At 43.4% G+C, this 26,862-nt stretch overlaps 2 protein-coding genes across 3 annotated transcripts; one reads left to right on the top strand and one right to left on the bottom strand.

Annotated features, from left to right (window-relative positions):
• Positions 1-470: 470 nt before the first annotated feature.
• Rest (RE1 silencing transcription factor) lies at positions 471-20,387 on the bottom strand. 2 transcript variants are annotated; one of them, XM_027390958.2, is made up of 4 exons: positions 20,255-20,387; positions 17,304-18,204; positions 12,334-12,417; positions 471-6,141 (listed from the first exon to the last, which is right to left on the bottom strand). In XM_027390958.2, exons 2-4 carry the CDS (start codon positions 18,193-18,195, stop codon positions 3,911-3,913), a joined length of 3,207 nt encoding a protein of 1,068 aa, XP_027246759.1. In that variant the 5' UTR covers positions 18,196-18,204; positions 20,255-20,387; the 3' UTR covers positions 471-3,910. The 2 variants fall into 2 exon arrangements, with proteins under 2 accessions (XP_027246759.1, XP_027246760.1); XM_027390959.2 differs by lacking the exon at positions 20,255-20,387 and adding an exon at positions 19,642-19,832.
• LOC113832752 (nascent polypeptide-associated complex subunit alpha, muscle-specific form-like) lies at positions 19,058-20,719 on the top strand. The gene is made up of 2 exons (XM_027390706.1): positions 19,058-19,066; positions 19,619-20,719. The coding sequence occupies exons 1-2, from the start codon at positions 19,058-19,060 to the stop codon at positions 20,717-20,719; spliced, it is 1,110 nt and encodes a 369-aa protein (XP_027246507.1).
• The last annotated feature ends 6,143 nt before the right edge of the window (positions 20,720-26,862 follow it).

The following is a 26,862-nucleotide window of genomic DNA, read 5'->3' as shown; positions in this document are numbered from 1 at the left end:
CTCTGTACATGTTTAATGGCTCAAATTGTCTTGGATCTAAGAGATCTACAGATGAAAGCAAGCTTGGAACTGCAAATGTTATAGCTCAAACATAAACTGTAATCTGTCAGGAGCCACAGCCAGTTTGCACTATCATCGAGGAGCTCTTCCCTTACTGTCTTTCTCACTGTGAAGGTGTAATACACTAACACCCCAGGTTCACTTCCAACTCCAAAACCACCAGAACCCCACTTGCTATCCATGCCATCTGCTATCCACTTCCAACTTCACAGCCAACCTGAGACATTTAAAATACACTGCACTGCAGACATAGCTCAGTGATGGAGCCCTTGCCTACAAGGGCAAGGGCTTGTAGGGGTTTGATCCTCAGTACAGAAAAACAAAGAAAATCAAGGTACAACTTACCTGCAGTTACAGAAAAAAAGTTGATCTTGTCTTCTTTGATACACCAATAATAAACAAAGGCCCACTGCTTTTTTAGAACTTTATTTCAATGTAACTATATGCATAAGAAATACACTCATATTGGTTAATAGAATGCAATTATGTTTAACTTATCCTACACAATCTTGACCAAAAACTTGGTACATGGTTTACAATAAAAAAAAAAAAAAAAAAAACAGAAAAACAAAAACTGCAATCTGGTTTATTTCTATCTATTACAAATGTATAAAAGATCCTCCATCAAGTGCTGCTGAAGGCAGCAGAACCTTGAGAAATATACCTTTGGTTTGCCTCAGAAAAGTAACACATATTGCACTGTAAAGGTTTATAAAATTGGCGCAAAACATTGTTGTAATGTTACAATACCAGTTTTTAAGAGTTCAGTAACTAATGGGGAGCCTATGGGATACATGTAGAACTGTAAAAGCTATCTCATTTAGCCAGCCGTACACGTAGACTGTAAATCTACACATTCAGATCATTTCTGAACTAAGACTATTAACTCACTTCATCTGTTGAGGTCAACCAGGAAACCCTAGAATATACCTTGATTTTTGCAAAAATAAAAAATGGAGTTTCTTCAGCATTTCAGTCCACAAGTAACAATATACAAAAAGGCAAAGTGTTCTTTCCATTGTCAATATTCATAGAGTGAACTGCTTGAAGTCAACTTGGGTTTTAATTTGCATAAGCACTTATATGCAAAGTAGTCCCAGTCGATGACCTCGTGACTTTAAAGTAAAATGGCCCTCCTTGGAAGACTACTGAAAGACATCCAGCCACAACTGTAGAAAGTCTCATGAAAACAATAAACAATGTACCCTTTTATGAATTACGCCTCAATTAAAAAAAAAAAAAAGTAGCCCCAAATAAGAAGCAGCTCTGAAAAAGAAAATATAACTTAAGATATCTTGAAAAAACAAGGTGAATACAGGCTCAAAAATAATTAAGATACATCTTCCTAAGGCTACCCAGGATTAGGCTTTAAAGAATTCTACATTTCAAGTTTACCACTAGTTACTAGTTATCAATTTACAAATAAGATGTTCACTTTTTTTGTTCCTTTATCAAGAGAAAAATCTCCCTCCGACTCTGAGGGTGGTGGTGGGGAAGGAGAGACTAGAAAACAAGATTCAAAAATCCCACGCAAATATCACAGTTTCAATTGGAAGAACTCCAAACTGTACTAGAAGTTCCAATCACTAAGACACTTTCCGTTGAGACAATGTAAGTACAAATACATGGCACCAAGGTCCAGGCCTAATATAGGCCTGACAACCAAGTCCTTGTTTTCTCGAAGAAAGGCCTCAATAGTCCCGCTCAATTTCAAAGATCAATTAAATGAGGTTAATTTTCTTTATGGTTTTGTTTTTGACTTCCAATCTTAGAAAGGTAGATTAAATTTTAGTTCAATTCCCAGAAGGTATTGTTTTCCTCTGCTATATGAAAGCCTCCAACCTGTGCTTGGGATGTATCTTTTACAACATCTTGAAAAGGTAATGTAGGTAAAATGTGCTCATGAACATTAAAACTAGTTGTTAGAAAGACCTAACTAGCTTTATAATTTAAGTTTTAAAACATAAATACTTGCAGCTTGATCTGCACTGGCAATGATTGTCGGAGCCTAGAATTCAACATTTATAAATTCTCATTCACACATACAAAACACACTATTATCACACAACTTGTGTCTTGAGAGAATCTTCTGCTTTTTATATCTTTGGCCTCCCAGTCAAGCCCAAGTTCAACCAACTTTAACTAAAACTTCACTCAGAATTTCACCATGCTTTTCACCCATACATTAATGCTTGTTGCATCTTTCATGAACTGTCAAAATCTGAAGCCTGTTCAGAGATCGCCAGGTAAAAGAAAATAAATGAAATACAGGTTATTTCAAAACAGAACATGACCATCAAAATGTTACAATTCCCGATTGGGACCATACTTTGTTTACTACTACCAGTAAGAAAAATCCCATGTTGTACTATGTCACACTCTGGCATGGGCCAAAGAACACAGAACGAGTTCTGGAGCATGCAGTTTCCCATACCAGTGTCCCCAAAGGGACACCAGGATAGCAACGGTTTAATTGCAGCCTCTCCTCTACATAGGTTGTCTCACAGGGCATCGAGGACACCCACTAGTTTGTGGAGATCCCTGAGAAAGTATGATTCTTCAAATCTGGACTGTACTTAATTAACATCAGCCCTATTCAGGTACTCACTGGAAGGAAGATGCAGCTATTTACCAGAACTCAGCACTCCATTCTAGATTAGCCACAAGGCCATGATGGCTTTCTCACAAGTGATATTCTAGGAAGGATAATTATGCTTGGCTTCAGGTTTGCTGTTTCCAAGAATCACTTGGAATTCTTTATTCGGTTGAGTAGCCATCCCAATGCCAACATCTATTGAAAAAATAAACTCTTCAAAGAATGATTTATTACTCTGTAAGAAATAAGCTAGAAACAGCAAAATAAAAAAATTCTAATGGCTGATATTTGAGATTAAATTTTGTTCAATATGGGACCTAAGGGCTTACTCTACAAATCAGACTGGAGAGCTGTGGAATTACACATATGCTCACCATTCAAAATAACTTATATGAAACTGATTCTGGCATAGATAAAGGTGAAAATTAAAGTAAAAAAATAAACAATGGATTGAACCTGCATGTTCCATTGCTCATAAATTTGCACACTATTGTTCTGCAAAGAAAGACAATTGCAGCAAAGAAAAGGAAAATGGCGCTTTTGCAAACAAGCCTAAAAAAAGCACCCTCCCAAAAGAAAAAAAAAACATGCATATGTATAAAGTGTTACTATTAAACACAACGCTATATCTAGGAGGGAAAATTAACTGCATAGGTTAAAAAACAAAAACAAGAACCATGTGCAACATCTTAAGCCAGTAAAGCACCAAAATAAAAAACACCAAAAATCACTTTTTATAATGATTAACATACAAACACAAAGTATTGACCATAAGTCAAGCAATGACCTGGACAGATAGAATGTCCACTGTTGAAAAGAATTTTTCTTCAATTTAAATGTCTTTTCTCAACTCTAAAGAAACTTTAAAGTGCTAACTTTACTTATATAAAGCAGGCAAATTCTTCAAGTAATTTGCTACGCCAATTTTTATCAGTCTAAACTAGAAACTAAAAGTAGAAACTAAAGTAAAAAGGACAGAAAAAAACTGGTAAGGTTGTAGGTAGAGAGCGTGTTCTACTATCTTGCCTTTTTCTTTTCACCTGACTGCAAACTAACATTTAAATACCTGTTTTCTTAACATTAACTCCCTAGGATTCGCTAAGATTTATGCAAGAGTCACTAGATAAGCCATATAGTCCTAAGAAAAAGAATGTCACTTAAAAATCAGCACTTGACACTAAAGCAAGCTTGCATTTCTAACAAACTAAAAGTAGAGACATGTTTGGAAACTATGAACTCACTTCCGCCTTGGTACTACTCCTGCCCCTCTGCTGCTTTTTCAAGGAAGTACACATTAACCAAATGTCGATGGAGGTGTTTGCTGTAATCTGTCTCCTTTCTAAAAGATCGATCACAGAAAATACAAGTAAAATCTCCCTCGGTTACTTTAACTGCCAAGCCTTCCTTTCCATTTTTTGAACTAGCTTCTTGTGACACCGGCCGGGCCCCATGCAGACCAGAATCATCACTACCCTCAGACATATTATCACTCAGGTCACTTCCATCATGGCTATGGATGCCTTCATCTTCATCAATTTCCTGAGACTCGTTTTGAGCCAAAGTGACAGCTGGTGAAGCTGCTTCACGTTCAACTGAAGGGATAAGAGGCGGTGGTGACACTGGTTCACCTGTTGAGTCTTTCACAGGGACACTGTCTGCTGTTTTCTGCTCAGGGTCCACTTCCATTTCACAAACCCCAGTTGAACCAGTCTCACACTTAGCACGTAATGTTTCACCATCTGGCACACTTGAGTTCTGTTCTAAAGATAAGACACTAGCAGATTCCTTGGGAGCAGCAAGCTCAGCTAGACTCTCACTGGCTTCCTCTGTTTCTACTTTCTTAAGAGGGCCTGTTTTATTTCCTACTGCATCAGAGACAATCTTTTGGTCCATGGGCATCTCTTCTCTCCTTGAGTTTCCCTTTGGCAGTGGTGATGACGGGGCTGGAAGACCCTGTGCACTCTTGCTTTCCTTTAGAAGATGGCTATCTCTAACAGGCACTAGGCCAACTTCAATAAGAACTTGCTCCTGCCGCACCATCTCACTCCGCATGTTCAACCTCTCCTTTGAACTTCTCCCATCTTTCCGGGGAGATGACCTTTTGGTAATCGGTTTGACTTGAGGTGGCTCCACAACCTCAGGAGGCTCTTTCTGAACACATCCCATGTGAGGAGGCTCTGTCTGAGCAACCTCCATCTGAGCATAATCCAAAGGAGAAGACAGCTCTTTCTGACAATGTTCCACCTGCGGAGGCTCCATGGGAGGCGGCAGCTCCACCTGCGGAGGCTCCATGGGAGGAGGCAGCTCCACCTGCGGAGGCTCCATGGGAGGAGGCAGCTCCACCTGAGGAGGCTCCATGGGAGGAGGCAGCTCCACCTGAGGAGGATCCACGAGAGGAGGCTCCACCTGGGGAGGATCCATGGGAAGAGGCAGTTCTACCTGGGTAAGCTCCATGGGAAGAGGCAGCTCGCCCAGAGGACCCCCTGTCTGGGAAACCTCCATCTGACTAGGCCCTGTCTGAGCAACATCCATGGGAGAAGGAAGCCCTGTCTGCGTGGAGCCTGCCAGAGTGCCCACCAGCTGACTGAGCACAGGAACTGGAGGGCCCTCCCTGTGCACCCGCTCTGTAGAAGAAGGCTCTGTCTGAGTCTCCTGAGCCGGTCTGCTGACTTTCTTACTTGATTTACTTTTTGGAGTTTTCTTCTTTGCACCTTTTTTAATGGAAGTGTTTTGCTTTTTCGTGTCCCCCTTAATCTCCTCCATCCTGCTGTCACCCTTTGGCACCTCGGTACTATTTTTGGATTTGCTTTCTACCTTTTTTTTCTTTTTTGTCACTGGTTCCTCATTCACGGGATCACCTGAGGAATGGGCTTCAGAATCCATCTTTCTTTTGTTTTTCTTGGCTTTACTGAATTTTTCTGAATTATTTCCTGTATGTACAGCTATGTGTTTCATCTCTGCTGCTTTAGTCTCCGTCGCTGATTTCCGAGTTCTGGTAGTTACCTGGACCACTGAGACATTGCCAGGAGATTTCCTCTCTTTTGAAACATCTTTTTTCTCTACTTTTAGGGATTTCTCGTTTTTCTTTCCAGACATATCCCCCTTTGTTTTTGCTTGTTCTGTCTCTGTTTTTTCATTGGTGACATTACTATGCAAGTCAGCAGCCTCCCTCTTTTTGGTTTTCTTTAGTTTCACTTTTGAGACATCCATCGTTTTATTAAGGCTCGTAGGATGCTTAGATTTAAAATGATACTGTAGATTACACTTCTTGGAAGCTGCATAGTCACACACAGGGCAGTTGAACTGCCTTGGGTTAACATGCAGTTCAACATGCTTTTTGAAGTTGCTTCTATCTGCTGTTTTGTAGTCACAGTGAGGGCAATTAAGAGGTTTAGGCCCATTGTGAACCTGTCTTGCATGCCGGGTCACTTCGTGCTGATTTGAAGCCACATAACTGCACTGATCACATTTAAATGGCTTCTCACCTAAAGGCAGAGAAGAGATGTTACCAGAGATGAAAGACACAAATCCAACACTAAAATATCTTTAGGAGTTGTACATGTAAAATAACCACAAAGACCATTTACTGGAAAGACTTTATCATGCAGCTTCTATTTTCCATATTTATTTGTATAACTTTTCTCTAACTGGGATGGAGGCTTGATTCTCAACATAAACTGGAAGTTTATCAAGTTATCTCTTCCGCCCAGAAACCCAGACCTGCTGGCACAGGTGGCAAGCCTCTGAATGCCAGCTCTGGGACAAAGCCACTTTCTCCAAGAGAAAAATGCTTAATTTTCTGCTCCTCATCCTCCAGAATTCTTTTAAGCTAAAATATAAAGTAATACAATATAGAACATCCATTTGTAAGATAAACCTGGAGTGGAATCATTAACTTTGGGCTACAGTCCCAGACTTGTGTGCCTAAGCTCTTCTTTGGCCTAACGGAGTAAATTTAACCTTAGAGTACAGCCACACTAAGCAAGTTTTTCTAATACCAGAATAACTGTTTTAAAGCAAAAAATAAGGCTGAAGTCAACTAGAAAACATAGTGATTTTTTTTTCCTATCTCAACTTCTCTATAAAAGGGGCAAAGAAACTAGCTAAATGAGGGCTGGCATACAAATAGATACGGTATATAAATAACATAGACAGTCATATCACAGAGCCCACCCACCCCAAAATTAAAAGCAAAAAACATTCTACCTGAATACATACCCAACTAGATCACACTCTAGTAAATATTACCAATTGGTATCCATACCCCACCGGTCCAATGGAATGCATAGTAGAGAAATGGAAATTAATATTTATGAAAATTAATTTTTCAAACATCCAAGTTTTCCATAAGCAAAATTAGACATGAAGCTTAACTATGACACTAGTAAAGATTACATCATTAGAAATGTCTGTTAGCCGGGCACTGGTAGCACACACCTTTAATCCCAGCACCTGGGAGGCAGGGGCTGGCAGATCTGAGTTCAAGGCCAGCCTGGTCTACAGAGTGAGTTCCAGGATAGGCTCCAAAGCAATATAGAGAAACCCTGTCTCGGACCCCGCAAAAAAAAAAAAAAAGTTTGTTGACAGAATCCTAAATCTTCCCTAAAACCTACCCAGGAATATCAAATTAGGTATGCAGGTAAATGGCAAATTAGGTATGTAGGACATGGTCTCATATAGCTCATAGGCTGGCCTCTTTCATATAGCATGGTCTCATGTAGCTGCAGGTGACCTAGGACTTCTTTCTCTTATTTAGAGCAGTAATTGCAGTGACACTGTAGGGCCAAGTGTAGAGGAGCAGATGTGTAGAAACCACTCCACACCTTTTGCAGACTGGGGTCAAGGCCTGGGCCCTGGGCCTGCCAGCCAAGTGCTTTCCCACTGACTTACATTCTTAGGCTTAATTTTTTTTTTCCCCTTCACATTTTGAGATAGGCTCTTGCTAAGTTGCCCATAATGGCCTCAAATATAGTGGTCCTTTTGCCTCAGCCTCTTCAGTAGCAGGGATTACAGGTAACCACAACCATACCTGACTGAAATTCTTAAATTTTAACTTGGAAAGAGCTATATGAGACCATGTCCCCAAACAAAACACAAACCCCTAGATTCAATTCCACATAAAATGGGCATGGTGGCACACATATAAACCCAACACTCATTAAATAACACAGTTCTTAAAAAAATTTATATATGTACACACACACACACACACACACAGAGCAAGATGGCCCCTAGGCTAAGGTACTTCTAACCAAGCCTAAGTAGCCTGGTGAAAAGACCCACATGGAAAGCAGAGATGCCGCTCTCACAAGCTGTCCTTGTGTGGTCTCCACACACAAGTCTTGAACATATGTCTACACATACACAGTAAATTAATTCATTATAATAATTACTGTGATCTTAAAAACTGGTGCTGCAGTTCCAGGATGGCCAGGACTACACAAAGAAATGCTGTCTCAAACAACAACAAAAAATTGGTGCTATAACTCTGATCAAGAGCAGTATTTGGGGTGGTCGGGTGGTCACAGGCCCTAGGTGTGAACTTACTACTTCTGTTTTACAACAGTCGTTATCAAATTGCTTTCTAAATGTCCGTGTCTATCTATATGCAGAATTAAAGAAGATCCTTACTGCTACCTAAGGAGGTTAGTTCAGAGACTTATGGCCTAAGTGAGACATCTAAGTTACACTATCCAAAGCTCAGGGAATATCACAGAAGAGGGAAAAGACAGAATCTAAGAGCCAGAGGATAGAGGCTGTACAGCAGAAACATCTGGGCCCAGAAGGACAAAACAAAACAAAACAAAAAACAAAAACAAAAACAAAAAAACCTCAAGTTCACCCGACCTATATTCTTGAAAGTAACTTTCTCTCAAGTCTGATTTTTTTTTTTTTTTTTTTTTTTTTGGTTTTTTGAGATAGGGTTTCTCCGTGTAGCTTTAGAGCCTATCCTGGCACTCACTCTGTAGACCAGGCTGGCCTTGAACTCTGCCTGCCTCTGCCTCCCAAATACTGGGATTAAAGCCATGCGCCACCAACACTTGGCAGACAACTATATTTATAAACTTATTTTAGCTTTGACTACTTGAACATCTAAGATAAAACTCATCAACATTCCAGATGGATGGAGGCGGGGGCACAGTATTTAGTTAATGGGTGGCTAGGGATGTCAAGTCACATCCCCCAGTAGTACAGCCCAGCTAAGATGCCCTTATTCAAGTAAATAACTTCTTAGCCATGCTTACTAAAGCAATCCTAATTAAACTCGATAGGCTCAAGAGGAGAGGGGCCTTGGAAAGAGGGAACTTGAAAAGTGGGATAACAGGATAGGGAGTTATGCCTGAGACAGATCCTCAGAACCCACATGGAAGAACCAACTGTAATTTTTCTCTGACCCACATGCATGACTGATATGGCCTATGTACCCCACGCACATGCACACACAAAAATAAACTGTAATTGAAAAGAAATCAATTCCCATCCAGGCCATCAAGTCTTGTAGCAGGAGCCTTTACTAGCTAAGCCATCTCTGATAGCCTGAGACAGGGCCTCATGTTTCCCAGGCTAGCTTTGAACTCACTACATAGGCATAGATCATAGACAAAAAAGCGGGGACTTGAATGAAAACGTGTGGCAGTCTTACCCTTCTCCCCAGCAAAACATAAAAAGCTACCTATATAAGCTCCCAAAGTACCACAATGTATGTTCCCACTCACAGAATTTGGGAAAAAAAAAAAAAAAAAAAAGAAGCTGGGCATTGGTAGCACATGCCTTTTATCCCAGCACTCAGGAAAAGGTGGATCTCTGCAAGTTCAAGGCCAGCCTGGTCTACAGAGAGCTAGTTCCAGGACTGCCAGGACTACACAGAGAAACCCTTGAGGGGGAAAAAAAGAATGTACTTTAAAAAAAAAAAAAAAGCTGTATTACTGTGAATGCTATATATACATATGTATTGAGTGGTAGAACGTATACATTCTACAGAAGCAGACTCCTGGGACACCACTTTTACGTGAGCCACCACACAGCCCCACTCCCTTAATTTTGAGGCAGGCTCTTATATAACCCAGGCTGGCCTCCAGCTCACTATGCAGCTGAAAATGGCCTTGAACTTCTAACCTTCCTGCTTCTGCTTCTCAGCCCTGGAATAACAGTTTTAGGACAATTGGGAATGGAAGAACCCACACCTGAGTACCAACTGAGCTACATGCACAGCCCCATCAACTATAATTGTCTTTAGATACTATGGTTGATAAAGTAAGAGGTTGGGAAAGTTGGGAATTAAACCCTAACTTCTCATTTGAGACTCTTATCCTTTTTGATCCTCCCTAAACACCTGTCATCTGTAAACTAAGACTGGTGTCTTTGCATTAACAACATTAATGAGATTATAATTTTCTTTCTTTGTCTCTCCTTTTTTTTTTTAAAGATTTATTTATTTATTTATTTATTTATTTGTTTATTTATTTATTATGTGCCGTGGTCTGTCTGCATGTATGCCTGCAGGCCTGAAGAGGCACCAGATCTCATTACAGATGGTTGTGAGCCACCATGTGGTTGCTGGGAATTGAACTCAGGACCCCTGAAAGAGCAGTCAGTGCTCTTAACCTCTGAGCCATCTCTCCAGCCCGTCTCCTTTTTTTTTAAGAGACAGGGTTCTCTGTGGAACCTGTTCTGAACTCACTCTGTAGACCAGGCTGGCACAGAGATCCAGATGTCTCTGCCTCCTGAGTGCTGGGATTAAAAGGGAGAACCACCACCTAGTTTATAATTTTCAGTAACCTGTATGCATACAATAACCAATAGTATTAAAAATACTTACCACAGTTATAACAATTACTGATAACTATAATACCTTTAAAACACTGTAAACCAGCACTCGGGAGACAGAGGCAGGAAGATCTCTAAGTTTGATGCCAGCCTAGTCTACAGAGTTCCAGGACAGCGTCCAAAGCTACAGACTCAATCCTGTCTCGAAAAACCAAATAAATAAAGCACAGTAAGCCAAACTCCAGGCAACATTTAACAAATCTATATAAAAAACAAGAGATTATCAACTAGGGTAAGACACCACAGAAAACACTGAACACTGCCCAGTCAATGAAAGGGTGGGGAAGACAGATAGCTTAGGAAGACACTCAAAGTACATCAACAAAGTAAGCATGTAGGAAAAGCCTGGTAAGGCTGGGCATGGCAGAGCAGGCCTTTAGTCCTAGCTCTTAGGAGGCAGAGCAGGAGCTGTGACCCCTAGGCTAGTCCTCTAGGCTAGCCTAATCCACATGAGCATAGTGAGAGAGCCAAGATCAGCCAAAGGAAGCCTGACAAGACACTGAGAGCCTGGTATGAAGCTCAGTGCTTAAGCTAAAGCTTAGCAGAGTCCAGCACTTTAAATACACAATAGTCAAATCGAGTCAGAATCTATAATACAACCAAGTATACAAGCTTTCTAAGGCACATTACTAAGTTAAAACATAGGTAAAACGTGAGCTGAAGGCTCTATCATAGTTCAGATCCTAGCATCCATATTAGGTTAGAAAGCTCATGAACACATGTACACTCCAGCTCCAAGGGATCCAGCACCCACTCTTAACCACTGTATGCATCCACATACAAGCAAAATACAAACTAATAAAAGTGACTAGGGTTAAGCTGCCTCAGTGCAGATTACAGAGCATGACCATGCCCAGCTCTATAATATTTTGGTTCTTTTGAGACAGAGTGTTACTATGGAACCATGGCTGGCTGGTCTGGAACTTGCTATGTAGACCAGATAATCATTCTATCACACAATCCATAAAAAAAAAAAAAAAAAGGAGGGGGATAAACTCACCTGTGGTCTGTGAATAATTTTTATGGAGTTTTAGAACTGACTGAGTTCTAACAAATACTAAGAGCCCTTGTCTTTGGCTGGAGATACGGCTCAGCAGTTAAGAACAATTTCTGCCCTTATAGAGAACCCATGTTTAGTTCCCAGCACCGATATGTGCTAGCTCCTAAACATTTACAACACAAGTTACAGAGGATGACATCCTCTCTTGGCCTGCACAGAAACTGCACCCACATAGTGCACTTCCAGGCAAAATACTCATATACTATTAATAAAACTTCAGAAAGAAAAAGGAAACTCCCCCAGAAAAATTTGCAAACAAATTCACATGCATTCAGTTTCTGGGATCTCATCTATGAGAACCCATACTAACCCTCCCTACTCCCATTTTGGTTTTGCTTTTTCAAGGCAGATCTGCCTAGCATGGTGATTCACCTAGCATGATGAATCCTAACACTTCTGAGGCAGAGGCAGGTGGATCTCTGTGAGTTCCAGGCCAGCAACAGTCTAAGGAAAAAAAAAATTTTTTTTTTTAAAAGATTTTATTTATTATGTATACAACATTCTGCTTCCATGTATATCTGCACACCAGAAGAGGGCACCAGATCTCATAACAGATGGTTGTGAGCCACCATGTGGTTGCTGGGAATTGAACTCAGGACCTCTGGAAGAGCAGTCGGTGCTCTTAACCTCTGAGCCATCTCTCCAGCCCGGAAAAAAATTTTTTAAAGACTTCCAGAAGCATTGTTTCAGTTTCAGTTCTAAAAGACATTCTTTATAAAGAAGTTAACAACAGTGAAATAAATAAAAGTGCTATTTACTGAAATGGTGGAAGTTACCATTTCTTACCAACCTGAATGAGTGCGCATGTGTCGAGTTAGGTGAGTCTTCTGGGAACTTGAGTAAGGACAAAGTTCACATTTATAAGGGCGTTCTCCTGCAAAATTACAATGACAGTGTTCACGATGTAACAATAAACCAAAAACAATTCTCAGCAGTGTAACTATTCCCTCCCACACATTTTGGGTATTTCAGGGGAGTTTTGGGTTGTTCTGTCAGGGTTTTGTTTATTTTGGATTTTGAATCAGGCTCTCCTAGGTAGTCCAGGCTAGCCAGAACACTCAATCCTCCCACATCCGCCTGAGTACAACCCTCCCTCCCACATGGAAGGTGGAGGTAGGAAGAGTTGGAGACAGTGTCAGCTAACAGTTACTGGGCAGCATGACCTGCGGGATAGTCAAAAAAAAAGCAAACACCTGGTCCAACATTAAGAGCAACTGCTGCTCTTGCAAAGTTCCAGTTCAGTCCCCGGTACCCATATGGTAGCTCATCCAACCATGACTTGCAGTTCCAGCTGGGGCCCTCTTTTGACATCCTCAGGCAGCAGACATGCATATGGCACACACATATGTAAACCAAACACTCATACGTATAAAAACAATTTTTCAAAGTTAAAAATAAAAAACAAAAAATAATTCTCAATGTTTAAAAAAAAAAAGCCAGGCATGTCTGGTTTCCATTTTTTAATCCCAGTACTACTGAGGCAAGAGGCAAGGGATGAGTTTGAAGCCAATTTGAGTTATAGAGTTCCTTCTCAAAAAGGAAGGGGGTGCAGAGGACAGCTAAAATGCTGTTTTCAAGAGGTATCCAAAATCTTTTTCTCTGTGTACCTTTGGAGCATGTCTTGGAACTCACTCCGTAGACCAACCAGGCTGGCCTAGGAGATCCGCCTGCCTCTGCCTCCCAAATGCGCCAACACAGCCCAGCTCTCTATACCATTTTTGTTTGAGACCATGTCCATGGCTAACCCTATATATATATATATATATATATATATATATCACGTTATGTGTATATGTACACACATATAAGTATACAAAACACACTGCTAATATGGGCTAATATGCAAGCAGCTCTCCCTTCATAAACTGTTTCAAATTAACTGGCAACAATAATATATATGGCCTCAAACTTACAGCTCTCTACCTGCCTGTCTCCAAGTGCTAGGAGTCACCAAACTGATGTGTCTTTTTTAGATAAGGTCTTAATATTTAGGCCTGGCTGGCCTGAGAGGGAACTCAGCCAGGTTGGCTCCAACTGAGCGTGATAGCACAGGCCTTTTAATCACAACTCTAGGGAGGCAGAGACAGGTGGATCTGAGTTCCTGGCCAGTCTATGGAGTTCCAAGACAGCCAGGGGCTACACAAGAAAATCCTGTCTCAAAAAAAAAACAAAAATCAAAAAACAAAAAAAAAACAGGCTGGCTTCAAACCTAGATGTGGTGGCACAGGCCTTTGAATGCCAGCACTGGGAGGCAGAGGCAGGTAAAGCTCTGACTTCCAGGACAACCTGATTTAAATAGCTCCAGGACAGTCAGAACTACATAATAATGACATGCAATCTGACTTATCTCTGGCAGTACTTTCCAGGCCCGATTCTCAAAGCACAAAGCACAAAGTCTGTGTGTGTGTGCAGCATTCGGTAACCCTGCCTCAAACACCCTGGCTCACACAGCAAACACTCATAGGAACCGCAGTGTTTTCACTACTATACATAAAGTTTCTAGTCTTATGGAAACATAATGGTCACACTACAGAATCCACAACCTTTTAGTATTTTCTGACAGCATATATGTATCAAATTAATGTATCTTGGATTGGATAACAATGTTTACTCTTAGCCTGGCGTTGGTGGTGCACGCCTTTAATCCCAGCACTCAGGAGGCAGAGGCAGGTGGATCTCTGAGTTCGAGGCCAGCCTGGTCTCCAGAGCAAGTGCCAGAATAGGCTCCAAAGCTACACAGAAACCCTGTCTTGAAAAAAACAACAACAACAACAAAAAAAGAATGTTTACTCTTAGAATTGCAGACTCGATGGGGCTGGAGATGGCTCAGAGGACTGGGGTTCAATTCCTAGCACCCACATGGCAGCTCACAACTGCCTGAAATTCCAGGACCCAACATACAGGCAAAACACCAACAGAATAAAATAAGAACTGCAGACTTGGTTTTGTTTTGTCCCCGGTTGCCCCAACTCCCATCCCCCTACAGGGTTTCTGTGTGTAGCCCCATGTGTCCTGGAACTAGCCAGGATTCAAGGTCTGCAACACCATGCACAACCACAGACTTGAGCTTCACAAAAAAAAAAAAAAAAAAAAAAAAAAAAATTTTTCAGGGATCAAAAGCCCTCACAGCACACTCCTGCCATTTTGCCCTAAGTATACACTTGCCCTAAGTATATGCAAAATAACATTCTCAGTGTTGGTTGGTTCTTATAAAAATTAATCAGTTCTGAAAACTGCTGAAGATGCTCTATGCTCTACACTGTCAAATGTTTAGCCAAGATATAATTCAAATAAAGATAATATAGCCATCCTATCAGTATGTACATTTGTTTGTTTTGATCATTAGAAGGCAGGACAGTGAGTTCAAGACTGGCCAGAGTGTTGTAGCTTACACCTTTCTTCCTGGACTTGCAAACCTGAAGCAGGACTGCCAGAACTCAAGGCAGGCCCAACTACTACTTATAACTTGTGTATCACAAAACAAGTCTGGGCATGATGGCACAGGCCTGTTATCTATGCACTCAGGATCCAAAGGGGGAAAGGATGGCTTGGAGTTGGGGACAGCCTGAGACACCTGGGGAGTTGGGCCAGCCAAGGTTATACATACAACTGCCACCTCTATGATAAGCTTTTCCCAGCTGACTTTGGTCCACTCCCTACTACCACAAAATGAGGCAGATAACTAAGGGACAAAGGGAAAACAGGAAGAGACTGCCATACTGATAAGTTTTTGAGAACAGGCTTGAGTAGCCCAGGGCTACCCCTAACAGCACAGAATGACCTTCAGCTCCTCCTGATCTCTCCACTTCCCAGTGTTGTCCTACAGGTATGGGCTAGGCAGTTTTCTGCCTTTTTTGTCTGGGCTTGGATTTTTCTTTGTTTTTATTTGGGAGGAGGGATTAGAGTCTAACCCTGGGCCTTGTTCATTCTTTATCACAAACCCAGCAGAATTTGAAATTCGTAGAATTCACCATGTGAACCAGGCTGGCCCTGAAAGAAAAATCCTCCTGCCTGTCTCCCAAATGCTGACATTAAAGGAGTGTCTCATCACACCGGCTACAATTTCTTCCCTGGACTGTCTTAGAGGTACTGTAGTAACAGCAACATCACTCTATCCTGGGCTTCAGAGATCTGCCCCCAAAATAAACAAACAAACAAAAAAACAAAAAACAAACCCAAAGCAGGCTCAGCCACTGAGGCCTTCTCATTTATTCCTGTTCTTTGATGAATCCATCTACTGTATCTCTAAGCATGCACACACCTAGAATGATCTAGGGAGCCTTGTTGGCATCTTTACCCCCCTCTAAGGGGAGGCTGGAAAATAAACAAGAATCTCTCCTTCTCAAAGTTTGAAGGTCAATTTCCTCCAACAGTGGCATGGTTCAAGTTAAAATTACTCTTAAATTAAGCTGAAGTCCTGTTTGAAAAGGTGGACAGACTAACATGGACAGAGTGGCTCTGGAATGCTTTCATACATTTAGAGCAAATAACCCTGAGGCTAAATTTTCTGGGACATGTTTTTTTTTTTTTTTCTTCATTTCTTTTTTCGAGACATAGTTTCTCTGTGTAGCTGTGGCTGTCCTAGAACTAGCTCTGTAGACCAGGCTGGCTCATGGAGATCTGCCTGCCTCTGCCTCCCTGAGCTGACAATCTGTATTTCTATTTTAAGCCCTCTTTTTTTGGGGGGGTGGGGGATTTCAAGACAGGGTTTCTCTGTGTAGCTTTGGAGCCTATCCAGGCACTCGCTCTGGAGATCAGGCTGGCCTCAAACTCGCAGCGATCCGCCAGCCTCTGCCTCCAAGAGTGTTGGGATTAAAGGCGTGTGCCACCTGGCCAACCGTTATGAGATCTGGTGCCCTCTTCTGGTGTGCAGATATACATGGAAGCAGAATATTGTATACATAATAAATAAAATCTTTAAAAAACAAAAAAAAAGAGCACTGACTGCTCTTCCAGAGATCCTGAGTTCAATTCCCAGCAACCACATAGTGGCTCACAACCATCTGTGAGATCTGGTGCCTTCTTCCAGCCTGCAGGCATACATGCAGGCAGAACATTGTATACATAATTAAATAAATAAAATGTTAAAAAAAAAAAAAAAAAGACCCAAGGTTCAGTTTTCTGCATCTCTCTTTTACTCCAGTTCCAGGAAATCCCATGCCCTCTTCTGGCCTCCACAGGTACTGCACATATGTAGTGCATTTACATGCAAACTACTCATATACATAAATAAAACAAGAAAAGGAAGAAGCAATATATGGCTTAGTAGAGAGAATGCTTGTCTGACATACACAAGTCCCTGTGCTCCATCCCCCACTTCATAAACCAACCATAGTGACATGTATCTGTAATCCAACTGTTTGGAGGGTGGAGACATCAGAAATACCCTCAGCTACAGATTAGTGTGTTCAAGGCCAGTTTGGACTACTGCAGATCCTGTTTGATATGGAAGGGGTGGGACTGGGTGTAGTGGTGAATGCCTTTAATCCTAGCAATGTGGAGGTAGAGAACCATGAACCACAGCCAGAACTATAGTCTGTTTCAAAAAGACAAACCTCCCCCTGAAGAAAAGGGAATGAGGTATAAGGTTTGAAAGTTTGGTTCAACAAGCTATGCAAGGTTAATCAGTAGGCTTTCTGATCTACCTAATTCCTCAATTCCCCTGGAAAACTATAATGTATCTTAGGTGCTCATTCAGTTTACATAATCTATAAGCTTAAAAGAAATCACATTTTGGAAATGGAATTTAGGTTCTCTTACCTGTATGAGTTCGAACATGTTGGACATAATTATTTTTCCTGTCTGAAAAATAGTTGCACTTGCTACATGTGTAGACTTTTCTGGGGAAATGGTTTCTCAGGTGTTTCCTCCAGTGATACTCGCTAACTGTTGTGTACGTGCAGATGATACACTTGTAGACTCGCTCATTATCCCCGGCCCTGGTGTGGTGCTTTAGGTGAGCCGTGTAGTGATCATACCGGTTGGTATTATAGCCACAGCGGTCACATCGAATGGGACCCTTAGAGAAGTCCCCCTCCTCGGCCGTGGAGGAGCCAGATTCTCTGGCTTTGGCCTGTTTCTCTGCACTCTCTTCCACAAAAAACTTTTTTGCACTGTGAACCCTGATGTGATGTACAAACTGCTCTTCGGATTCGGCTTCATACTGGCACGGCTTACAGCGAAATGGCTTGGCCTTCAAATTCTTGCACTTGTCCTCTGTCCCGATCGTTTCGGGAGGGAGATCCTTATTGGAGTTGTACATTTCTGGTGCAGCTGATGTTTCAAATACAGGCTGTGGTTCCACAGCATTTAGCTCCAAACTTCTCAGTTCCATGTTTACCAGCCCACTGGGGTCACCTTTTAGTTCAGCAGATTCTTCAAGTCCTTCCCCTTCACTATCTGAGAAGTTATCCCCAACAGGCATCAACTCTGCCATCTGTCTTTCTTCACCCACCAGGTAATCACAGCAGCTGCCATTGACTTCCCCAGTCAAGGCCACATTTGCTAACATAATGAGCTGAGGTGCAGCCAGTTCAGCTTTGGAGAGGTCATGTAAGTCATACATGTCGTTGGGTAAGGCCATGCCCATGCTGCCACTGTTGCTGAATAGACTTCCTCCTCCAGAAGACTGCCCCATCACCTGGGTGGCCATAACTGCACACTGAATAAAGTATAACAAAAAAAAAAAAACAAACATTTAAATCCAGCCCTAAAGCAAGAATTTTCCCAACCTCTAAAACTCAATGAGCTTCATTAACTTCTAACAAACTTAAAATGGGTTTCTTGCTGGGTATGGTGGTGTCTGCCTGTAATCCTAGCTAGGGAGACTGGGGCAACACTGCTGTTAATTTTCAATTATCTTTATTGCAGTCACAAAAGCATACAAATGAATAACTATTTCCCCTACACCCAGGAAAAAAATGCAACTCTTTCATCCATTAGGTCTACCACTGGCATGCAAGTGTGTCAACCTTCTTCTGGTGGTTAACATTTTTAATGTTAACTAAAATTATTTGTAATTCAAAAGCACTATTGTTCTCTCGATTCTCCCTTTTCAACAGTTCAGTGGTCTGAATGAGATCCCCAAAATCCACAAGCAATTCTATGCATATAACGAGCACACACACACACACACACAAAAAAAAAAAATCTGGAAGACTGTAATTTAATTTCTTCCTGAGAACTCAACTCTAAAAGAATAAACTGAAAAAGTAACAGACTTTTAACTTTTTTGATGACTCTTGTAGACCAGGGGTGGTTATAGATCCCTTTTCCCACAAAAGGGGAAGTTTTAAAGTGTTTTTTTGTTTGAAAACTCCCTAACAGCCGTGCAACTCAACACGTCAACCAGCAACTTTGGCGCATTGTGCTTGACTTGGCCTACTTGCCTAGAGGAAGCCATTACAGATCACCTTCTTGAAAACAAGTTGAGTTTTTAAATGGTCTCAACCTCTTGCCTCAAAGGTGCTAGTCTCGAACTCAGTGTCCCTCTTCCAAATCAGTAAAGGCAAGATATGCAGAAAGTACCAAAAGACAAACTTAAACCGAAAATACAAAAAGCAGTCCGTTTCACCAAGCGTCTAAACACAAGCTCGCTCAGTTACATGCCCCAACAAAAAGTTGGGCTCGAATGCCATCACAGGAAACAGCGGGCCACAGCTCTCTCCCTGGGTTAACAGCCCCACGGATTCCACAGCTGACCCCCCACATCCACTTTTAAAGCTCCCGGCGAACCTCAGCTACCACACTCCAAGGAATCTCCACGTTTCTCGGGAAGGCTGTGCAAGCACAGCCCGAGAGTAGCAACGTGTTGCACGGAATTCCTATGTGCTGCTGCCACCAGCGCCGGCCTCGGCGGCGGCATTCCTAACTGAAATAGGCATTCGGCCATTTTCTCAAAATACCAAACACAAAGCAGCTCTTTGCAAACTTGGGCCCTCTTGCTTCCTCTCTCTGCCACCAAGCCGCGGGCGGTGCCTCGGCTCTCGCCCTCGAGCGCTGCCCACCACCCTAGAGGCGCCTCTCCGCCGGCCGCGGCCCCGCAGCCCCCTCCCGCCGCCCCGCCGCCGCGCTAGCCCAGGACCGGGCGGAAAGTTACCTCGCCGCGGCGTCCGGTTCGGGCCTGTGCCGGGGCTCGGCGGCGCCCTCCCGAGGCTGCCGGTCCCCGGTCTCTCCGAGGGGCCCCACGCGGGCCGCCGCCGCCCCCGCGCCCGGAAGTTTGCGAACTTCGCTCCCCCACCGCGCACAGCCAGCGCGGGCCGCAGAAATCGCTGTCCAGCCCGCCGGCGGCGCCGCCCGTGCCCCGGGCTGAGTCAAGCGGGGCGGCCGCCTTCCGGCCCGGGCCCGGGCTGGGGGAGGGGGCGGCGGGCCTGGGACAGCGGCGAGGCCCGGAGCGGTGGGCCTGGGCGAAGGGGAGGGCGAAGGGGAAGTTTCAGGACCGCGGCCACCAGCAGCGGCGCTCCGGCCTCCGCCGCCCCGACTCCCAGCGCCGTGCCGAAGGGTCGCCCCGAACTCTACCGGGAACCAGGGCCCCCGCTACTCCGCACCAGCCCCCGGCCCAGCCCGTGACTCGCTCCGTAACCCGATCCGCGCCCCGCCCGCCGGTCGCCCGAGCCACAGTATCTGCAGATCAGCCCTGGACAGCGCCTCGCGCCGCTCCGCGCCTGCCCGCCGCCCTCCCCCGCCGCCCTCCCAAGTCCGCGTCGTCCTACCCGCTGGCCTGCGCGCCCACGGACCGCCGCCCCCGCGTCCCCGCTGCCGCCGCCGCCGCCGCTCCAACTCCTTTTCTTTGTTGCTGGACTTTCGGGGGAGGGGAGGGAGAGCGAGAAAAGTTGGGCGCCGAGGCCCGCAAGGGACCGAGTGTGATCGCGGAGCTGAATCAGACCGCCGGCCCTCGCCCTGCTGTCGCTGCGGTCTCCAGCGCCCGGGTCTGGGGCCCGCGGCCTCGGCGGCGCTCGGTCTGCTGCTGCGCCGCGAGCTCGCGGGAGCCGCACATTCCAGCACAGGACGCTGCGCTGCGCACACGGTCCGCGCGGCCGCCGGCCCGCCCGCCGGACACGCCCCCTCGCCGTCCGGCGCGCGCCGCGGACACGCCCCCTCCCCGCCCGCGCGCGTGGCCGCTAGGCGCGCCCCGCCCCTCGGCCCAGGGGCTTGGTGCGGACTCCGGGCCTGGCTGAGGGCGCGCCTGGAGGGAACCTCACCTAATCCTCCCAGGGCCCCCTCTCCCGCCCTAGACTCATTAAAAGGGCGGAACCTGCTCCCTTTGCTTTTTTTCTTTTGTAAACAAATAGCAAAAGTTACCCCCAGCCTTAGCGGAGCGTGCACGAGAATAGGGGTTGTTCAAGGAAAATGTGCAGGCATTGACTGCCCTCTTGAGAAGTATTGTCAGTGGCCTCTCAAGTCTAAAGCCCTGGAAAATACAGCGTTCTGGCCAGGCGTGTGGGTTCTTGCCGGTAATCCCAGCACTCAGGATGCTGTTGAGACTGGAGGATCAAGAGAATCAAGGCCTGGGTTCAAGATCAGACTGGGCTACTTTAGAACACCAATCCAAATAAACTTAAAAAAAGAAAAATCGGAAGATTGGGTTCTGGCTACACATGCCTGTAATCTTACTTGAAAAACTTAAGCACCAGGAGATCAAGGTCATCACTGTCACTTGGTAAATTGGGGCGATTGCTCATGTCTGTAATCAGTCTCTAACCCTGTAGACAGAGGCAGGAGTAGAGTTTGAAGGCATACTGTGTGTGCTACATAGCAAATACCAGGCCAGTAAGAGCTACATAGTGAGACCTGTCTCAACCAAAGAAACAAACCTTTTACTTCTCCACCCATAGATCTTTATCCTTAGCTAATTGTCATTTTAAGCTTCATGAGGTAAAATGCTTTCAAACTCTAACCAGGGGAAATTCAGTCTTTGTGGGAGCTGAGACAAAGCCAAGTCGGGCTTAATGCCTGACATCTTATAATGGACACAGTCAGTCTCATGACCTGTCTCTTTTTAACTGAAACACCTCCTTAGCCTGCCTTTAATGTCTTCTTAAAATGTGGGCCTTGTAGCCTGTCCTTTAATTTGTAGGCAGTGAACTACCAACTAAAGTTTAAAGCTCTTAGTGGCATTTTCAAGGCCAGCATTACCTAAACGTGTGAACCTATTGTTAGTATTGCAACAGACTGAGCACAGGTGGGTGCTACCGGGCTATAGATGGACCCTAAGTGGATGTAGAAACTTGTTACAGAAACAAGCAACAAAAGAACTTCATGTTTCTCTTTGACAATTTCCTTGACTTCACTTTGCCAGCACACTTACGTAGAAACCATTTTTTCCAAAGAACAAGACAATACATTACTAATTAGCACAACATTGGATGCAAAGTAGAATGAAGGCCTTAAGAAACTTGACCACTAAAGATTTCAGTGACTTTTTGTTGTTGTTATTTTCTGAGACAGTCTCCCTTGTGTAGCATCCAAATTGTGGTCTTTCTGCTGCTGGAGTGTCCATCTTACAGATGTAGACCACGTTAAAACAACTCTTTTCAATGCAAACACTATACACTTGAAAAGAATGCAATTGAATAAAACTGAGTAAGAATAAATAAGCCAGGCAGGGGTGGCGCAAGTCTTTAATCCCAGCACTTGGGAGGCAGAGGCAGGCAGATCTCTATGAGTTTGAGGCCAGTCTGGTCTACACAGCCAGTTCCAAGATAGTCTCCAAAGATACACAAAGAAACCCTCTCTTGAAAAACCAATAATAATAATTATAAATAAATAAATAAATAAATAAAACAAAACAACAAAAACAGTAACTCCTTTTCTTCCAACTAGCAAAGAAAAACCTGGTTAATGGCTTTGGCCAGTAATCCAAACACTTGGGAGTCCAAGGTCATTTTCAGCCACATAGCTAGTTTGAGGCCAGTTTAGGGCACATGAGACCCTATTTCAAAAAGGAAGAGACAGGTATAGTGGCTCAAACCCACTGTGTAACCTAAAATGACCTTGACCATTTAATCTTTCTGCCTACACCTCCCCAATAGTGGGATTAAAGGCGTGCTTTATGCAGGTTTATGCAGTACTGGATATCAAACTCAGGGAGTCCTGCACACTAAGCACTCTCCCAACTGACCACCTCCAATCCAACCGTCCTTTTTCTTTAAACTATAATCTAATTTGAGGCTAAATGATTCTCTTTGTACAACAAACAATTTTTTTAGTGCACTGTTTGATATTCTGACTGCATATATGTATGTCTGTGTGAGGGTGCCAGATCCCCCAGAACTGGAGTTACAAACAAATGTGAGTCTCCATGTGTGCGCTGGGAATTAAACCTGAGTTCTCTGGAAAAGGGCCCCTAAGTGGTTTTCTTTCTTTCTTTCTTTCTTTCTTTCTTTCTTTCTTTCTTTCTTTCTTCCTTCCTTTCTTTTTTTCTTCCTTCCTTTCTTTCTCTTTCTCTCTTTCTCTCTTTTTTTTCTTTTCTTTTTTTTTTTTTTCACGGGGTGGGGGGTGGCAAGACAGCATTTCTCTGTGTAACAGCCCTAGCTGTCTTGGAATTGCCTCTATAGACCAGGCTGGCCTTGAGCTCACAGAAATCTGCCGGCCCACCTGCCTGCCTTCCTTCCTTCCTTTCTTGTTTTTTTATTTTGTTTTTCAAGACAGGGGTTCTGTGAGTAGTCTTGGCTGTCCTGGAACTCATTCTGTAGACCAGGATGGCCTTAAACTCACAGAGATCCTTCTGCCTCTGCCTCCGGAGTGCTGGGATTAAAGGCATGCACCACCACCGCCCCACAAGTGATTTTCTTACTTTTGCATTTATTGGATTTTATTTGTTGTAGTGTGTATATCTGTTTGTTTAACAGATTCAAGTAGCCCACTCAGGCCTTGCAATTCCTAAGTATATGATGACAAACTTCTGATCTACCTGCCTGGGAGGCACACACTAAGCCAAGCAAACATGATTTTTTTTTTTTTTTTTTTTTTTTTTTTGATGCTTAGCTTCTACTAAATTTGTCAGCTAAGAGGCTAGGTGTGAGCCAGGCATTGTTGGCACACGCCTTTAATCCCAGCACTTGGGATCTCTGTGAGTTCAAGGCCAGCCTGGTCTCCAGAGCAAGTGCCAGGATAGGCTCCAAAGCTACACAGAGAAACCCAGTCTGGAAAAACCAAAAAAAAAAAAAAAAAAAAAAAAAAAAGAGGCTAGGTGTGGTGGCACATCCCATAATCACAGCCCTGGGGAAACAGAGACAGGAGGATCACAGGCCTTCCTCCTGCCTAGTCAACACAGCAAGTTCTAGGCCTGTCAGGGCTGCATAGTGAGACCCAGTCTGGGAAACAGCAAAAGAACAAGACATGAACTATTTCTTTTATGTTCAAAGGGGCACAAACGGAACACTGCTTTTTACAGCTTCTGCATGAATGTCCTTCATTTCCTCATTGTGACTGCTAACTGGAAATGGTTTATTAATTGTGGATTTAGTCTCTCACATTGTGATGCAAATAGAGCAATGGCGCATGGCAGCTGCTTTCATTTAACATTTGCAGAGGCTCTTGTTCAAGGGATGGGATATTCAAAGTGACCCAAATTATCGTGACATGCAGGCCACAGGTCAAATTCAAAGCCAAATCACAAATCAATAGACTTCCTCGGAGATGGGAGTGGGGGCAGGGGGCTTGTCCTATAAACTTGAATTTTTAATTGTTTTGACAAACTCAAATTTATTTTGCTGTCTCCAAAATTTAAGATCTACAAAATAAAGACTTTGTTCTGTGAGTGACTTATTTTCTAAGTAGTCATTTCCTATGTATTTAATCCATCAGGTTTTTGTTGTTGTTGTTATTTCAGTTATCTTATGCTCTCAATCATATTCTTCTCCTGAGATATATTTCAAAGTTTGGTAAGATAATATGTTTTTGAACTTCCATATGCTTTTCATTTCCAGCCTTTCATCTTTTCTTTAGAATAGATCTTAGTGTAACTGATTTGCCACATCAGGGTTATACTCAAGTTTAATAATCTGCTTGAAAAGTTGGCTACTTCGAGGCTTTGTTGATGAGAAATGAGAGTATAATACTTCCTCCTGAGGTTGGTGGTTCTGTCTGACCTTTGCAGTCACAAAGAAAGGAAAGACATGGCTGTGAAGAACTAAAGTGAACTACCCTACTTGCCAAGGAATTCCCAATGTAAAGATCCAGGGGAAAAGACAAGAAATAAGAAACCCTGAATTTTCTTTTTAAATTCCGTTTTGTTTTCATTTCCAGTGTTTTCTTTTCTTTTCTTTTAGACACTGTCCCGCTTTGTTGTCCCTGACTGACTTGAAACTTTTAAGTCAGTGGTTCTCAACCTCCCTAATGCTTCGACCCTTTCATACAGTTCCTCATGTTGTGGTGACCTCCTGTCATAAAATTATTCCATTGCTACTTCAGAACTGTAATTTTGCTACGATTATGAATTGTTTGTTTGTTGCATGGTTGGATGGTTTTCAAAGGTAGGGTTTCTCTGTGTATCCCTGACTGTCCTGGAACTTGTTTTGTAGGGCAGGCTGGCCTGGAACCCAGAGATCTCCCTGTCTCGGCCTCCAGAGGGCTGGGACTAAAGGCATGTGCCAACACCCCACCACCTGGCTTTAATCCAAAAGGGGTCAAGATCCACAGGTTGAGAACCACTGCACTAAGAAGCTATGCTGGCACAGAATAAGCCTGCCTCTGCCTCAGGTACTACTAGAATTAAATGTGTGTCACCACACCCCCCACATTTCTTTCTTTCTTTCTTTCTTTCTTTCTTTCTTTTTTTTTTTTAAGATTTATTTATTTATTTATTTATTTATTTATCATATATACAGTGCATGCCAGAAGAGGGCACCAGATCACATTACAGATGGTTGTGAGCCACCATGTGGTTGCTGGGAATTGAACTCAGAACCTCTGGAAGAACAGTCAGTGCTCTTAATCCCTGAGCCATCTCTCCAGCCCCCACATTTCTTTAAGTTTGTGTGCTTGTCTGCATGCATGTGGGTTGAGTGAACCTGTAAAACCATTCTCTCCTTCCTCCACGTGGGTTCCCAGATTAAACTCAGCTCCTCAGGTTGAGGATAAATACCTTTACTGGAGGAGCCAATTTACCAGCTCCCTCCCCCATATTGTTAGCATATTAATTACATTCTGTCCCATAGTTTTCATCTCCTAAACAGTTTCTGGGTGTTTTTTCCACTCTATGGATTGAACACAGGACTTCAAACACAGTGAGCAAGTCCTCTTCCCACTGAGCCATGTTCCCAAGAACCATTTCTGTTTCCTGTTTCATGAAAAATTGAAGGGAATTGGGGGGGGGGACTGTGTCTGGTGTGCCTTTAATCCTAGCACAATGAGGCAGAGGTAGGCAGATTTTAGAGAGTTCAAGGCCAACTTGGTCTACATATTGAGCCCCAGGCTAGCCTGGGCTAAACAGCTAGCCAGCAAGCCCCTGGGACCTAGCTGCTTGTCTCAGTCCTTCAGTGCGTACATTCTGGGAATGAAGTGCTGCATTGAGTTTCTTCGGATGGTAGGAATCTGAGCATAGGTTCTCGTGATCTATTGGCAAGTGTTCGACTAACTGAGTCGTCTCTCCAGTGCTTTTACTTCTTTTACTTAATTGGTTTTTCGTTTTGTTTTCAGATAGGGTCTTAGACTAGTCCAGGCTGGCCTAGAATTTTTTGTATAGCTCAGGTTAGCCAAGAACACCTGGCAGTCCACCTGGCTCTACCTCCCAGTGCTGGGATTACAGACTTGAATGATCATACAACATAGTTTGCTTTATACAGTCTTGCTGTTTAGACTAGATGAGGCTACCTTAGAACTCACTAGTCCAACTTAGCTTCAATTCATGATCCTCTTACCTCCAACTTCTGCTACAGGGACTTTATTTAGGCTTGCACCACTATGGGAAACAATGACCTTTGGCCCCAGTCTTCAAAAACACTATTTTAAATTGTGAGATTTGAGTGGGCAGTGGTGGCATTCACATTTAACCCCAAAACTCAGGAAGCAGAGGTAAGCAGAACTTTCAGTCTGATGCTAGCCAGTTTACAGAGTGAGTTCCAGAATATCCAGGGCTACACAGAAAAACAAAAGTATATATATACACGTGTGTGTGTGTGTGTGTGTGTGTGTGTGTGTGTGTGTGTGTGTGTGTGTGCATGTATATGGGGGGAGGGGCTCCTGCATACCAGAAAAGCACTTTACCAGTAGGTTATATTCCCAGCCTCTTTATCTTATATGGAATCATTTGTTTGTTTTGTTTTGTTTTTTGAGCTAGCGTTTCTCTGTGTATCCCTGTCTGTCCTGGAACTCACTC

This window comes from Cricetulus griseus, assembly GCF_003668045.3.
Source record: "Cricetulus griseus strain 17A/GY chromosome 1 unlocalized genomic scaffold, alternate assembly CriGri-PICRH-1.0 chr1_1, whole genome shotgun sequence".
NCBI classification, from domain to species: domain Eukaryota; kingdom Metazoa; phylum Chordata; class Mammalia; order Rodentia; family Cricetidae; genus Cricetulus; species Cricetulus griseus.
The sequence above is the reverse complement of the archived record's forward strand: the minus strand, read 5'-3'. Positions and strand labels throughout refer to the sequence as shown.

Bases quoted from the DNA above. Each gene is read 5' to 3' on its own strand.
- Rest (XM_027390958.2), bottom strand. From the start codon at position 18,195: ATGGCCACCCAGGTGATGGGGCAGTCTTCTGGAGGAGGAAGTCTATTC. The intron at 12,418-17,303 runs GTAAGAGAACCT...GTAATTTTGCAG, and splicing joins ACATGTTCGAACTCATACAG to GAGAACGCCCTTATAAATGT. The intron at 6,142-12,333 runs GTTGGTAAGAAA...CTCTGCCTTTAG, and splicing joins ACACATGCGCACTCATTCAG to GTGAGAAGCCATTTAAATGT.